The 17361-nt window shown below is 24.0% G+C and overlaps 1 protein-coding gene across 1 annotated transcript in view; it reads left to right on the plus strand.

The window, feature by feature from the left end:
- Window positions 1-329: 329 nt before the first annotated feature.
- LOC133572364 (glycogenin-1-like) overlaps window positions 330-17361 on the plus strand; it is a 31993-nt gene continuing 14961 nt past the window's right edge. Inside the window, exons 1-3 of the mRNA XM_061925300.1 lie at window positions 330-498; window positions 6446-6581; window positions 6672-6846. Of these exons, the coding sequence (XP_061781284.1) occupies window positions 357-498; window positions 6446-6581; window positions 6672-6846 (453 nt within the window). The 5' untranslated portion in view covers window positions 330-356. The remainder of the gene's footprint in view (window positions 499-6445; window positions 6582-6671; window positions 6847-17361) is intronic.

Below are 17361 nucleotides of genomic sequence, written 5' to 3' on the forward strand. Positions count from 1 at the left end.
AAAGTTGAACAAACTAAGCTAATTAATCATGCTAAGTACCCACCTTAGCTAACATTGTTGTTCAATATAAAATAAAATAAGAATAAATTTAAAAAAGCAGAAAAAAAAGAAGAAAAAAAAAGAAAAAAGAAATAAAAGTTGCACAAACTAAGATAATTAATCATGCTAAGTACTTACCTTAGCTAACATCAAGCCCCCTGTAGTGGGGGATTTACATTGACGACTTTAATACCAAAAAAAGATAATTAGTCACGCAATAAATACATTTTTGTCGTTTTAAATCAAAAGTGCTGCTTTTACGTTGAAAGTCTGATGTTTGTCCTCTAGAAGGGGGCGTGCCCCGCGTCCTGAGTCACATGACCCGGAAGCTGTGCTCTTTAATTCCTGTGCTGGATTGCTGGCAGCTGCTTGCTCAGACGCTGCACGGACTCGCCGTCTTCCTCCGACCTCCGGGCGGACCCTGCACCTGCACCTGCACACAGACCATGGCCGCTAACGGTGAGTCCCCAACACCGACAAGGGACAAGCGGTAGAAACGCTCGGCTGGAGTTTCGACCCGCTTCGGTTCTAGCTAGCTCTGATTTTATTCTGCCTTTTCAAGTCATTCTTCCAACCAACAACAAAAAAAGTGTCACAGCTCGTGTAGAACATTTCCGATTAGAGTAGTCTGTGTACATATTTAAAAATGAACCGCAAAGGAGGAAAAGTGCGGCATTTTGTGCGCATGGTCGCTTTGATGAGTTGCAGCCTCAAGCCACAGTCAAGTTGGCTGGTGTTAAACGCGCTACTTCCGGTGAGGATTTTCAAAGTTGACGTGCCCGACTGGCAAAAAGTAGCGTTTTGGGGAACTTTTGAATACTCCCAACAAACACCCACTGCTACCCCGAAAGGGACAAGCGGTAGATAATTAATGGATGTTTCAAAATGGCTACCAGGGCCGTGTGCTCGCGTACGTGTTGCAGAACTTCCACTTCCGGTTGCTCTTTATTTTAATTTGGAAATTGTTTCGCAGCAGATTGTCTGAATAATATATTTATAAAAACTATCAATAAACATGGAGACATACAGAGCACTTTTTTTTCTTTGGGTAAAAAAAAAAACTACACTTACTATAAACTGTTCATAAATGTGTGTAAAGAGATTATATTTAATATATATTGTATATTCTATAAACTGTTAAATATCTGTAAAAAAATAAAAACAAATTCAAGTTTTTAATGTCAGCCACTTTTTGACCTTTTTATTAAAATTGTTTTTTTTATATATATAAATATTATAATTGGTTTATGTGCATACAGTATATTTGAATTGATTTTATGGCATAATTTAGAAATACATATTAAGTGAATTTTGGTGTGTTTTTTTTCTTTGGGTAAAAAAAACTACACTTACTATAAACTGTTCATAAATGTGTGTAAAGAGATTATATTTAATATATATTGTATATTCTATAAACTGTTGATAAATATCTTTTAAAAAAATAAAAACAAATTCAAGTTTTTAATGTCAGCCACTTTTTGACCTTTTTATTAAAATTATTTTTTTTATATATATAAATATTATAATTGGTTTATGTGCATACAGTATATTTGAATTGATTTTATGGCATAATTTAGAAATGCATATTAAGTGAATTTTGGTGTGTATTTTTTTTCTTTGGGTAAAAAAAACTACACTTACTATAAACTGTTCATAAATGTGTGTAAAGAGATTATATTTAATATATATTGTATATTCTATAAACTGTTGATAAATATCTGTAAAAAAATAAATAAATAAAAACAAATTCAAGTTTTTAATGTCAGCCACTTTTTGACCTTTTTATTAATTTTTTTTTTTTAAATATATATAAATATTATAATTGGTTTATGTGCATACAGTATATTTGAATTGATTTTATGGCATAATTTAGAAATACATATGTGAATTTTGGTGTGTATTTTTTTTCTTTGGGTAAAAAAACCAACATTTTACTATGAACTATTTAAGAAAATCTGTAAAAACAGAACTTTGTCTAAAGAGATTATATTTTATGATATAATAAAAAATACAGGTCTATAAGTCAATTTAATATGTATTTTTTTATTATTTGGGTAAAAAAAACTACACTTACTATAAATTGTTTATAAATATCTGTAAAAAATAAAAACAAATCTAGTTTTAAATGTCAGCCACTTTGACCTTTTTTATTACAATATTTTTTTGTATATATTATAATTGGTTTATGTGCATATATTTTATTTTATGGCATAATTTAGAAATACATATTAAGTGAATTTTGGTGTTTTTTTTCTTAGTGTAAAAAACAAACACTTTACTATGAACTATTTAAGAAAATCTGTAAAAACAGAACTTTGTCTAAAGAGATTATATTTCTTTAACTATGAACTATTTAAGAAAATCTGTAAAAACAGAACATTGTCTAAAGAGATCATATTTTATGATATAATAAAAAAAAATACAGGTCTATAAGTCAATTTAATATGTATTTTTTTATTCTTTGGGTAAAAAAAACTACACTTACTATAAATTGTTTATAAATATCTGTAAAAAATAAAAACAAATCTAGTTTTAAATGTCAGCCACTTTGACCTTTTTATTACAAGTATTTTTTTTATATATTATAATTGGTTTATGTGCATATATTTTATTTTATGGCATAATTTAGAAATACATATTAAGTGAATTTTGGTGTTTTTTTTCTTAGTGTAAAAAAAAAACACTTTACTATGAACTATTTAAGAAAATCTGTAAAAACAGAACTTTGTCTAAAGAGATTATATTTTATGATATAATAAAAAAATACAGGTCTATAAGTCAATTTAATATGTATTTTTTTATTCTTTGGGTAAAAAAAACTACATTTACTATAAATTGTTTATAAATATCTGTTAAAAATAAAAACAAATCTAGTTTTAAATGTCAGCCACTTTGACCTTTTTATTACAAGTATTTTTTTTATATATTTGGTTTATGTGCATATATTTTATTTTATGGCATAATTTAGAAATACATATTAAGTGAATTTTGGTGTTTTTTTTTCTTAGTGTAAAAAAACACTTTACTATGAACTATTTAAGAAAATCTGTAAAAACAGAACTTTGTCTAAAGAGATTATATTTCTTTTACTATGAACTATTTAAGAAAATCTGTAAAAACAGAACTTTGTCTAAAGAGATTATATTTTATGATATAATAAAATACAGGTCTATAAGTCAATTTAATATGTATTTTTTTATTCTTTCGGTAAAAAAAACTACACTTACTATAAATTGTTTATAAATATCTGTAAAAAAATAAAAACAAATCTAGTTTTAAATGTCAGCCACTTTGACCTTTTTTATTACAATATTGTTTTGTATATATTATAATTGGTTTATGTGCATATATTTTATTTTATGGCATAATTTAGAAATATTAAGTGAATTTTGGTGTTTTTTTTCTTAGTGTAAAAAACAAACACTTTACTATGAACTATTTAAGAAAATCTGTAAAAACAGAACTTTGTCTAAAGAGATTATATTTCTTTTACTATGAACTATTTAAGAAAATCTGTAAAAACAGAACTTTGTCTAAATAGATTATATTTTATGATATAATAAAAAAATACAGGTCTATAAGTCAATTTAATATGTATTTTTTTATTCTTTGTGTAAAAAAAACTACACTTACTATACATTGTTTATAAATATCTGTATAAAAATAAAAACAAATCTAGTTTTAAATGTCAGCCACTTTGACCTTTTTTATTACAATAATTTTTTGTATATATTATAATTGGTTTACGTGCATATATTTTATTTGATGGCATAATTTAGAAATACATATTAAGTGAATTTTGGTGGGGGTTTTTCTTAGTGTAAAAAAACACTTTACTATGAACTATTTAAGAAAATCTGTAAAAACAGAACTTTGTCTAAAGAGATTATATTTTATGATATAATAAAAAAATACAGGTCTATAAGTCAATTTAATATGTATTTTTTTATTCTTTGGGTAAAAAAAACTACACTTACTATAAATTGTTTATAAATATCTGTAAAAAAAATAAAAACAATTCTAGTTTTAAATGTCAGCCACTTTGACCTTTTTATTACAAGTATTTTTTATATATATTATAATTGGTTTATGTGCATATATTTTATTTTATGGCATAATTTAGAAATACATATTAAGTGAATTTTGGTGTTTTTTTTCTTAGTGTAAAAAACAAACACTTTACTATGAACTATTTAAGAAAATCTGTAAAAACAGAACTTTGTCTAAAGAGATTATATTATGATATAATTTTTTTTAAATACAAGTCTATAAGTCAATTTAATGTTTATTTTTTTTATTCTTTGGGTAAAAAAAAACTACACTTACTATAAACTGTTTATAAATGTGTGTAAAGAGATTATATTTTATATATAGATAGGGTCCAGCGACACCAAAGGGAATAAGCGGTAGAAAATGGATGGATGGATATATTGTAGATTCTATAAATTGTTTATAAATAACTGTAAAAAAAATAAATAAAAAGAAATTCAAGTTTTTGATGTCAGCCACTTTTTGACCTTTTTATTAAAAGTATTTTTTTTTAATATATAAATATTATAATTGGTTTATGTGCATATATTTTATTTTATGGCATAATTTAGAAATACATTAAGTGAATTTTGGTGTGTATTTCTTTTCTTTGGGTATAAAAAAAACACTTTACTATGAACTATTTAAGAAAATCTGTAAAAACAGAACTTTGTCTAAAGAGATTATATTATGATATAATTTTAAAAAATACAGGTCTATAAGTCAATTTAATGTATATTTTTTTATTCTTTGAGTAAAAAACACACTTACTATAAACTGTTCATAAATGTGTGTAAAGAGATTGTTTAATATATATTGTAAATTCTATAAATTGTTTATAAATATCTGTAAAACAAATTCAAGTTTTTAATGTCAGCCACTTTTTGACCTTTTTATTACAAGTATTTTTTTAATATATTATAATTGGTTTATGTGCATATATTTTATTTTATGGCATAATTTAGAAATACATATTAAGTGAATTTTGGTATGGATTTTTTTTCTTTGGGTAAAAAAACAACAATTTAATATGAACTATTTAAGAAAATCTGTAAAAACAGAACTTTGTCTAAAGAGATTATATTATGATATAATTAAAAAAAAAATACAGGTCTATAAGTCAATTTAATGTGTATTTTTTTTATTCTTTAGGTAAAAAAAAACTACACTTACTATAAACTGTTTATAAATGTGTGTAAAGAGATTATATTTTATATATAGATAGGGTCCAGCGACCCCAAAGGGAATAAGCGGTAGAAGATGGATGGATGGATGGATATATCGTATATTCTAAAAATTGTTTATAAATATCTGTAAAAAAAATAAATTCAAGTTTTTGATGTCAGCCACTTTTTGACCTTTTTATTAAAAGTTTTAATATATAAATATTATAATTGGTTTATGTGCATATATTTTATTTTATGGCATAATTTAGAAATACATTAAGTGAATTTTGGTGTGTATTTATTTTCTTTGGGTATAAAAAAAAAACACTTTACTATGAACTATTTAAGAAAATCTGTAAAAACAGAACTTTGTCTAAAGAGATTATATTTTATGATAATAAAAAAATACAGGTCTATAAGTCAATTTAATATGTATTTTTTTTATTTTTTGGGTAAAAAAAACTACACTTACTATAAATTGTTTATAAATATCTGTAAAAAATAAAAACAAATCTAGTTTTAAATGTCAGCCACTTTGACCTTTTTATTACAATAATTTTTTGTATATATTATAATTGGTTTATGTGCATATATTTTATTTTATGGCATAATTTAGAAATACATATTAAGTGAATTTTGGTGGGGTTTTTTTCTTAGTGTAAAAAACAAACGCTTTACTATGAACTATTTAAGAAAATCTGTAAAAACAGAACTTTGTCTAAAGAGATTATATTATGATATAATTTTAAAAAATACAGGTCTATAAGTCAATTTAATGTGTATTTTTTTAATTCTTTGGGTAAAAAAAACTACATTTACTATAAACTGTTAAAAAAAAAAAAAAAAAATCAAGTTTTTAATGTCAGCCACTTTTTGACCTTTTTATTATAAGTATTTTTTTAAATGTATAAATACTATAATTGATTTATGTGCATATATTTGATTTTATGAAGTTTTTTCAACCTTTCCTCTACATATTAACCTTTTAAATGTTGGAACATATTTATTTGAAAGAAATGGGGCTTTTGTCAAAGTGTAATGTTGGCTTCATGCACGACTTACACAAGTGGAAATGGCTGTGGTTGCGTCACCAGCGCTGCAACATTTCTCCACCGCCCGTGACGCCAAAATAAAAGAAACACTGACATTTAGGCATTAAGCGGTGTGGTGGAAGTAAAGCTGCGAAACAGTGAAGCGTTTCCTGTCCTCAGACCAAGCCTTCGTGACGCTGGCCACCAACGACAACTACGCCAGAGGAGCCATGGTTCTTGGGCAGTCTCTGCGGGAACGCCACACCTCCAAGCAGCTGGCGGTCCTCATCGGGCCGCACGTGGCAGAACCTTGCAGGTTGGAGCTCAATGAACCGCAGCAGGACTCGTGCATGCCACCCACTTCCAAAGCTGTACGCCGACTAAAGTATCGTGTGTGTGTTTGTAGAGAAGTGTTGCGCGCCATCTTTGACGAGGTGCTCCTGGTGGACGTGATGGACTCGGGCGACGCGGCCCACCTGGCCCTGATGAAGAGACCCGACTTGGGCGTGACGCTGACCAAGCTGCACTGCTGGACGCTGACGCAGTACAGCAAGTGTGTGTTCATGGACGCAGACACCCTGGTGAGTGGCTTTTATTGGGAAAATATCAAATGTGTTGGTGCTTTTATTGTGAAAACATCAGTGTAAGAAAGCCTTTGGTGTTGGTGCTTTTATTGTGAAAAACATCAAGGACTGAGATTTCACTGAAATGTTGTGAAGGTGATTTATCATTTTCAATACTTTGATGCTTAAAGCACTGAAAGTTAACACTTATATTTTCTAAAATCAAGTTTTTATTTCTTTTTGTCATTTTAAATTCCAAAACCCTTTATTTTTATTTTTTTATTTTTTTTAAACCATAAAGGTGAGCAAAATGTTATCCTAATCACAAAAAACAAATTCAAGTTTTTAATGTCAGCCACTTTTTGACCTTTTTATTACAAGTATTTTTTCAATATATTATAATTGGTTTATGTGCATATATTTTATTTTATGGCATAATTTAGAAATACATATTAAGTGAATTTTGGTGTGTATTTTTTTTCTTTGGGTAAAAAAAAAAAACACTTTACTATAAACTATTCAAGAAAATCTGTAAAAAGAGATTATATTATGATGTAATTTAAACAAATACAGGTCTATAAGTCAATTAAATGTGTAATTTTTTATTCTTTGGGTTAAAAACTACACTTACTATAAACTGCTCATAAATGTGTGTAAAGAGATTATATTTCATATATATTGTATATTCTATAAACTGTTTATAAATATTTGTGTAAAAAAAAAATCAAGTTTTTAATGTCAGACACTTTTTGACCTTTTTATTACAAGTATTTTTTAAATATATAAATATTATAATTGCTTTATATGCATATATTTTATTTTATGGCATAATTTAGTAATACATTTTAAGTGAATTTTGGTGTATTTTTTTTCTTTGGGTAAAAAAAAACAACACTTTACTATAAACTATTTAAGAAAATCTGTAAAAACAGAACTTTGTCTAAAGAGATTATATTATGATATAATTTAAAAAAAAATACAGGTCTATTAGTCAATTTAATGTATATTTTTTTATTCTTTGAGTAAAAAACACACTTACTATAAACTGTTCATAAATGTGTGTAAAGAGATTATATTTTATTGGGAAAATATCAATGTGTTGGTGCTTTTATTGTGAAAACATCAGTGTAAGAAAGCCTTTGGTGTTGGTGCTTTTATTGTGAAAACATCAGTGTAAGAAAGCCTTTGGTGTTGGTGCTTTTATTGTGAAAAACATCAAGGACTGAGATTTCACTGAAATGTTGTGAAGGTGATTTATCATTTTCAATACTTTGATGCTTAAAGCACTGAAAGTTATCACTTATATTTTCTAAAATCAAGTTTTTATTTCTTTTTGTCATTTTAAATTCCAATTTTTTATTTTTTTTTCCAATTTTTTTTAAACCATAAAGGTGAGCAAAATTGTATCCTAATCACAAAAAACAAATTCAAGTTTTTAATGTCAGCCACTTTTTGACCTTTTTATTACAAGTATTTTTTCAATATATTATAATTGGTTTATGTGCATATATTATTTTATGGCATAATTTAGAAATACATATTAAGTGAATTTTGGTGTGTATTTTTTTTCTTTGGGTAAAAAAAAACTTTACTATAAACTATTTAAGAAAATCTGTAAAAACAGAACTTTGTCTAAAGAGATTATATTATGATGTAATTTAAACAAATACAGGTCTATAAGTCAATTAAATGTGTCATTTTTTATTCTTTGGGTTAAAAACTACACTTACTATAAACTGCTCATAAATGTGTGTAAAGAGATTATATTTCATATATATTGTATATTCTATAAACTGTTTATAAATATTTGTGTAAAAAAAAAAAAAATCTAGTTTTTAATGTCAGACACTTTTTGACCTTTTTATTACAAGTATTTTTTAAATATATAAATATCATAATTGGTTTATATGCATATATTTTATGGCATAATTTAGTAATACATTTTAAGTGAATTTTGGTGTGTATTTTTTTTCTTTGGGTAAAAAAACAAAACACTTTACTATAAACTATTTAAGAAAATCTGTAAAAACAGAACTTTGTCTAAAGAGATTATATTATGATATAATTTAAAAAAATACAGGTCTATTAGTCAATTTAATGTATAATTTTTTATTCTTTGAGTAAAAAACACACTTACTATAAACTGTTCATAAATGTATGTAAAGAGATTATATTTTATTGGGAAAATATCAATGTGTTGCTGCTTTTATTGTGAAAACATCAATGTGTAAGAAAGCCTTTGGTGTTGGTACTTTTATTGTGAGAACATCAGTGTAAGAAAGCCTTTGGTGTTGGTGCTTTTATTGTGAAAAACATCAAGGACTGAGATTTCACTGAAATGTTGTGATTTATAATTTTCAATACTTTGATGCTTAAAGCACTGAAAGTTATCACTTATATTTTCTAAAATCAAGTTTTTATTTCTTTGTCATTTTAAATTCCAAAACCTTTTTTTTTTTTTATATTTATTTATTTTTTAAACCATAAAGGTGAGCAAAATTTTATCCTAATCACAAAAAACAAATTCAAGTTTTTAATGTCAGCCACTTTTTGACCTTTTTATTACAAGTATTTTTTCTATATATTATAATTGGTTTATGTGCATATATTATTTGATGGCATAATTTAGAAATACATATTAAGTGAATTTTGGTGTGTATTTTTTTTCTTTGGGTAAAAAAAAAACACTACTATAAACTATTTAAGAAAATCTGTAAAAACAGAACTTTGTCTAAAGAGATTATATTATCATGTAATTTAAACAAATACAGGTCTATAAGTCAATTAAATGTGTATTTTTTAATTCTTTTGGTTAAAAACTACACTTACTATAAACTGCTCATAAATGTGTGTAAAGAGATTATATTTTATTGGGAAAATATCAATGTGTTGGTGCTTTTATTGTGAAAACATCAATGTGTAAGAAAGCCTTTGGTGTTGGTGCTTTTATTGTGAGAACATCAGTGTAAGAAAGCCTTTGGTGTTGGTGCTTTTATTGTGAAAAACATCAAGGACTGAGATTTCACTGAAATGTTGTGACGGTGATTTATCATTTTCAATATTTTGATGCTTAAAGCACTGAAAGTTATCACTTATATTTTCTAAAATCACGTTTTTATTTCTTTTTGTCATTTTAAATTCCAAAACCCTTTTTTTTTCTTTTTTTCCCAATTTTTTTTAAACCATAAAGGTGAGCAAAATTTTATCCTAATCACAAAAAAACTAATTCAAGTTTTTAATGTCAGCCACTTTTTGACCTTTTTATTACAAGTATTTTTTCAATATATTATAATTGGTTTATGTGCATATATTATTTTATGGCATAATTTAGAAATACATATTAAGTGAATTTTGGTGTGTATTTTTTTTCTTTGGGTAAAAAAAACAACACTTTACTATAAACTATTTAAGAAAATCTGTAAAAAGAGATTATATTATGATGTAATTTAAACAAATACAGGTCTATAAGTCAATTAAATGTGTAATTTTTTATTCTTTGGGTTAAAAACTACACTTACTATAAACTGCTCATAAATGTGTGTAAAGAGATTATATTTCATATATATTGTATATTCTATAAACTGTTTATAAATATTTGTGTAAAAAAAAAAAAATCAAGTTTTTAATGTCAGACACTTTTTGACCTTTTTATTACAAGTATTTTTTAAATATTTTAATTGGTTTATATGCATATATTTAATTTTATGGCATAATTTAGTAATACATTTTAAGTGAATTTTGGTGTGTATTTTTTTTCTTTGGGTAAAAAAAAAAAACACTACTATAAACTATTTAAGAAAATCTGTAAAAACAGAACTTTGTCTAAAGAGATTATATCATGATATAATTAAAAAAAATACAGGTCTATTAGTCAATTTAATGTATATTTTTTTATTCTTTGAGTAAAAAACACACTTACTATAAACTGTTCATAAATGTGTGTAAAGAGATTATATTTTATTGGGAAAATATCAATGTGTTGGTGCTTTTATTGTGAGAACATCAGTGTAAGAAAGCCTTTGGTGTTGGTGCTTTTATTGTGAAAAACATCAAGGACTGAGATTTCACTGAAATGTTGTGAAGGTGATTTATCATTTTCAATACTTTGATGCTTAAAGCACTGAAAGTTTTTACTTATATTTTCTAAAATCACGTTTTTATTTCTTTTTGTCATTTTAAATTCCAAAACCCTTTTTTTTTTTTTTTCAATTTTTTTTAAACCATAAAGGTGAGCAAAATTTTATCCTAATCACAAAAAACAAATTCAAGTTTTTAATGTCAGCCACTTTTTGACCTTTTTATTACAAGTATTTTTTCAATATATTATAATTGGTTTATGTGCATATATTATTTTATGGCATAATTTAGAAATACATATTAAGTGAATTTTGGTGTGTATTTTTTTTCTTTGGGTAAAAAAAAAAACACTTTACTATAAACTATTTAAGAAAATCTGTAAAAAGAGATTATATTATGATGTAATTTAAACAAATACAGGTCTATAAGTCAATTAAATGTGTAATTTTTTATTCTTTGGGTTAAAAACTACACTTACTATAAACTGCTCATAAATGTGTGTAAAGAGATTATATTTCATATATATTGTATATTCTATAAACTGTTTATAAATATTTGTGTAAAAAAAAATCAAGTTTTTAATGTCAGACACTTTTTGACCTTTTTATTACAAGTATTTTTTAAATATTTTAATTGGTTTATATGCATATATTTAATTTTATGGCATAATTTAGTAATACATTTTAAGTGAATTTTGGTGTGTATTTTTTTTCTTTGGGTAAAAAAAACACTTTACTATAAACTATTTAAGAAAATCTGTAAAAACAGAACTTTGTCTAAAGAGATTATATTATGATATAATTAAAAAAAATACAGGTCTATTAGTCAATTTAATGTATATTTTTTTATTCTTTGAGTAAAAAACACACTTACTATAAACTGTTCATAAATGTGTGTAAAGAGATTATATTTTATTGGGAAAATATCAATGTGGTGGTGCTTTTATTGTGAAAACATCAATGTGTAAGAAAGCCTTTGGTGTTGGTGCTTTTATTGTGAAAAACATCAAGGACTGAGATTTCACTGAAATGTTGTGAAGGTGATTTATCATTTTCAATACTTTGATGCTTAAAACACTGAAAGTTATCACTTATATTTTCTAAAATCAAGTTTTTATTGCTTTATGTCATTTTAAATTCCAAAACCCTTTTTTTTTTTTTTTTTTTTTTTAAACAATAAAGGTGAGCAAAATTTTATCCTAATCACAAAAAACAAATTCAAGTTTTTAATGTCAGCCACTTTTTGACCTTTTTATTACAAGTATTTTTTCAATATATTATAATTGGTTTATGTGCATATATTATTTTATGGCATAATTTAGAAATACATATTAAGTGAATTTTGGTGTGTATTTTTTTTCTTTGGGTAAAAAAACAAACACTTTACTATAAACTATTTAAGAAAATCTGTAAAAACAGAACCTTGTCTAAAGAGATTATATTATGATATAATTAAAAAAAATACAGGTCTATTAGTCAATTTAATGTATATTTTTTTATTCTTTGAGTAAAAAACACACTTACTATAAACTGTTCATAAATGTGTGTAAAGAGATTATATTTTATTGGGAAAATATCAATGTGTTGGTGCTTTTATTGTGAAAACATCAGTGTAAGAAAGCCTTTGGTGTTGGTGCTTTTATTGTGAAAAACATCAAGGACTGAGATTTCACTGAAATGTTGTGAAGGTGATTTATCATTTTCAATACTTTGATGCTTAAAGCACTGAAAGTTATCACTTATATTTTCTAAAATCAAGTTTTTATTTCTTTTTGTCATTTTAAATTCCAAAACCCTTTATTTTTATTTTTTTATTTTTTTTTAAACCATAAAGGTGAGCAAAATTTTATCCTAACCACAAAAAACAAATTCAAGTTTTTAATGTCAGCCACTTTTTGACCTTTTTATTACAAGTATTTTTTCAATATATTATAATTGGTTTATGTGCATATATTATTTTATGGCATAATTTAGTAATACATTTTAAGTGAATTTTGGTGTGTATTTTTTTTCTTTGGGTAAAAAAAAACAACACTTTACTATAAACTATTTAAGAAAATCTGTAAAAAGAGATTATATTATGATGTAATTTAAACAAATACAGGTCTATAAGTCAATTAAATGTGTAATTTTTTATTCTTTGGGTTAAAAACTACACTTACTATAAACTGCTCATAAATGTGTGTAAAGAGATTATATTTCATATATATTGTATATTCTATAAACTGTTTATAAATATTTGTGTAAAAAAAAAAAAAAGTTTTTAATGTCAGACACTTTTTGACCTTTTTATTACAAGTATTTTTTAAATATATAAATATTATAATTGGTTTATATGCATATATTTTATTTTATGGCATAATTTAGTAATACATTTTAAGTGAATTTTGGTGTGTATTTTTTTTCTTTGGGTAAAAAAACAAAACACTTTACTATAAACTATTTAAGAAAATCTGTAAAAACAGAACTTTGTCTAAAGAGATTATATTATGATATAATTTAAAAAAAATACAGGTCTATTAGTCAATTTAATGTATATTTTTTTATTCTTTGAGTAAAAAACACACTTACTATAAACTGTTCATAAATGTGTGTAAAGAGATTATATTTTATTGGGAAAATATCAATGTGGTGGTGCTTTTATTGTGAAAACATCAATGTGTAAGAAAGCCTTTGGTGTTGGTGCTTTTATTGTGAAAAACATCAAGGACTGAGATTTCACTGAAATGTTGTGAAGGTGATTTATCATTTTCAATACTTTGATGCTTAAAGCACTGAAAGTTATCACTTATATTTTCTAAAATCAAGTTTTTATTTCTTTGTCATTTTAAATTCCAAAACCTTTTTTTTTTTTTTTTTTTCAAATTTTTTTTAAACCATAAAGGTGAGCAAAATTTTATCCTAATCACAAAAAACAAATTCAAGTTTTTAATGTCAGCCACTTTTTTACCTTTTTATTACAAGTATTTTTTCAATATATTATAATTGGTTCATGTGCATATATTATTTTATGGCATAATTTAGAAATACATAAGTGAATTTTGGTGTGTATTTTTTTTCTTTGGGTAAAAAAAAAACACTTTACTATAAACTATTTAAGAAAATCTGTAAAAAGAGATTATATTATGATGTAATTTAAACAAATACAGGTCTATAAGTCAATTAAATGTGTAATTTTTTATTCTTTGGGTTAAAAACTACACTTACTATAAACTGCTCATAAATGTGTGTAAAGAGATTATATTTAATATATATTGTATATTCTATAAACTGTTTATAAATATTTGTGTAAAAAAAAAATCAAGTTTTTAATGTCAGATACTTTTTGACCTTTTTATTACAAGTATTTTTTAAATATATAAATATTATAATTGGTTTATATGCATATATTTTATTTTATGGCATAATTTAGTAATACATTTTAAGTGAATTTTGGTGTGTATTTTTTTTCTTTGGGTAAAAAAACAAAACACTTTACTATAAACTATTTAAGAAAATCTGTAAAAACAGAACTTTGTCTAAAGAGATTATATTATGATATAATTAAAAAAAAAATACAGGTCTATTAGTCAATTTAATGTATAATTTTTTATTCTTTGAGTAAAAAACACACTTACTATAAACTGTTCATAAATGTGTGTAAAGAGATTATATTTTATTGGGAAAATATCAATGTGTTGGTGCTTTTATTGTGAGAACATCAGTGTAAGAAAGCCTTTGGTGTTGGTGCTTTTATTGTGAAAAACATCAAGGACTGAGATTTCACTGAAATGTTGTGAAGGTGATTTGTCATTTTCAATACTTTGATGCTTAAAGCACTGAAAGTTTTTACTTATATTTTCTAAAATCAAGTTTTTATTTCTTTTTGTCATTTTAAATTCCAAAACCCTTTTTTTTTTTTTTTTCCAATTTTTTTTAAACCATAAAGGTGAGCAAAATGTTATCCTAATCACAAAAAACAAATTCAAGTTTTTAATGTCAGCCACTTTTTGACCTTTTTATTACAAGTATTTTTTCAATATATTATATTTGGTTTATGTGCATATATTATTTTATGGCATAATTTAGAAATACATATTAAGTGAATTTTGGTGTGTATTTTTTTTCTTTGGGTAAAAAAAAAACACTTTACTATAAACTATTTAAGAAAATCTGTAAAAAGAGATTATATTATGATGTAATTTAAACAAATACAGGTCTATAAGTCAATTAAATGTGTAATTTTTTATTCTTTGGGTTAAAAACTACACTTACTATAAACTGCTCATAAATGTGTGTAAAGAGATTATATTTCATATATATTGTATATTCTATAAACTGTTTATAAATATTTGTGTAAAAAAAAAATCTAGTTTTTAATGTCAGACACTTTTTGACCTTTTTATTACAAGTATTTTTTAAATATATAAATATTATAATTGGTTTATATGCATATATTTTATTTTATGGCATAATTTAGTAATACATTTTAAGTGAATTTTGGTGTGTATTTTTTTTCTTTGGGTAAAAAAAACAAACACTTTACTATAAACTATTTAAGAAAATCTGTAAAAACAGAACCTTGTCCAAAGAGATTATATTATGATATAATTTAAAAAAAATACAGGTCTATTAGTCAATTTAATGTATATTTTTTTATTCTTTGAGTAAAAAACACACTTACTATAAACTGTTCATAAATGTGTGTAAAGAGATTATATTTTATTGGGAAAATATCAATGTGGTGGTGCTTTTATTGTGAAAACATCAATGTGTAAGAAAGCCTTTGGTGTTGGTGCTTTTATTGTGAAAAACATCAAGGACTGAGATTTCACTGAAATGTTGTGAAGGTGATTTATCATTTTCAATACTTTGATGCTTAAAGCACTGAAAGTTATCACTTATATTTTCTAAAATCAAGTCTTTATTTCTTTTTGTCATTTTAAATTCCAAAACCCTTTTTAAGAATTTTTTTTTTAAACAATAAAGGTTAGCAAAATTTTATCCTTATCACTAAAAATCAACTAATTTTAATCTTTATTAAATATATCAATATTTTTAAGTGACTATTGCATCATTTGTTTTATTCTGTAAAATATATATTTTCAAATACTTTAGTTACCAATTGTTTCATTTAATTTCTGTAAAATCCCAACCCAAAAATAGCATATTTAAGTGTTTTGTATTTTATCATGCCAATTTAATAGATTTTTAAGTGAATTTAATTTGTAATTTATTTGGGTAAACAACTTTTTATATTATTATTACAAAATATCTTTAGAACAGAACTTTGTCTTTTTGATATAATTTTAAAAAAAATATATTTTTTAAGTGAATTTACCGTGTCATTTAAATTATTTTGTTAAAACTACAGTCTTGCTATGAACTATTTAAAAATATCTGTAAAAGGTTATATTTTATGACAGAATTTAGAAATACATATTAAGTGAATTTTGGCATGTATTTTTTTTCTTTGGGTAAAAAAAACAAACACTTTACTATGAAGTATTTAAAAATATCTGTAAAAACACAACTTTGTCTAAAGAGATATTTTATTGTATAATTTTAAAAAAATACAGGTATATAAACTGAATTTAATGTGTATTTTTTTAATTATTTGGCTAAAAAACTTTTTATATTACAAAATATCTTTAAAACAGAACTTTGTCTTTTTGATATAATTTAAAAAAAAAAATTTTTTTAAGTGAATTTACCGTGTTATTTAAATTATTTTGTTAAAACTACAGTCTTGCTATGAACTATTTAAAAATATCTGTAAAAGGTTATTTTATGACAGAATTTAGAAATACATATTAAGTGAATTTTGGCGTGTATTTTTTTTCTTTGGGTAAAAAAAACAAACACTTTACTATGAACTATTTAAAAATATCTGTAAAAACACAACTTTGTCTAAAGAGATATTTTATTATATAATTTAAAAAAAATACAGGTATATAAACTGAATTTAATGTGTATTTTTTTTATTATTTGGGTAAAAAAACTTTTTATATTATTACAAAATATCTTTAAAACAGAACTTTGTCTTTTTGATATAATTTTTAAAAATATATATTTTTTAAGTGAATTTACCGTGTTATTTAAATTATTTTTGTTAAAACTACAGTCTTGCTATGAACTATTTAAAAATATCTGTAAAAGGTTATATTCTATGACAGAATTTAGAAATACATATTAAGTGAATTTTGGCGTGTATTTTTTTTCTTTGGGTAAAAAAACCAAACACTTTACTATGAAGTATTTAAAAATATCTGTAAAAACACAACTTTGTCTAAAGAGATATTTTATTATATAATTTAAAAAAATACAGGTATATAAACTGAATTTAATGTGTATTTTTTTTAATTATTTGGGTAAAAAACTTTTTATATTATTACAAAATATCTTTAAAACAGAACTTTGTCTTTTTGATATAATTTTTAAAAATATATATTTTTTAAGTGAATTTACCGTGTCATTT

Source organism: Nerophis lumbriciformis, linkage group LG29 (genome assembly GCF_033978685.3).
Source record: "Nerophis lumbriciformis linkage group LG29, RoL_Nlum_v2.1, whole genome shotgun sequence".
NCBI lineage: Eukaryota > Metazoa > Chordata > Actinopteri > Syngnathiformes > Syngnathidae > Nerophis > Nerophis lumbriciformis.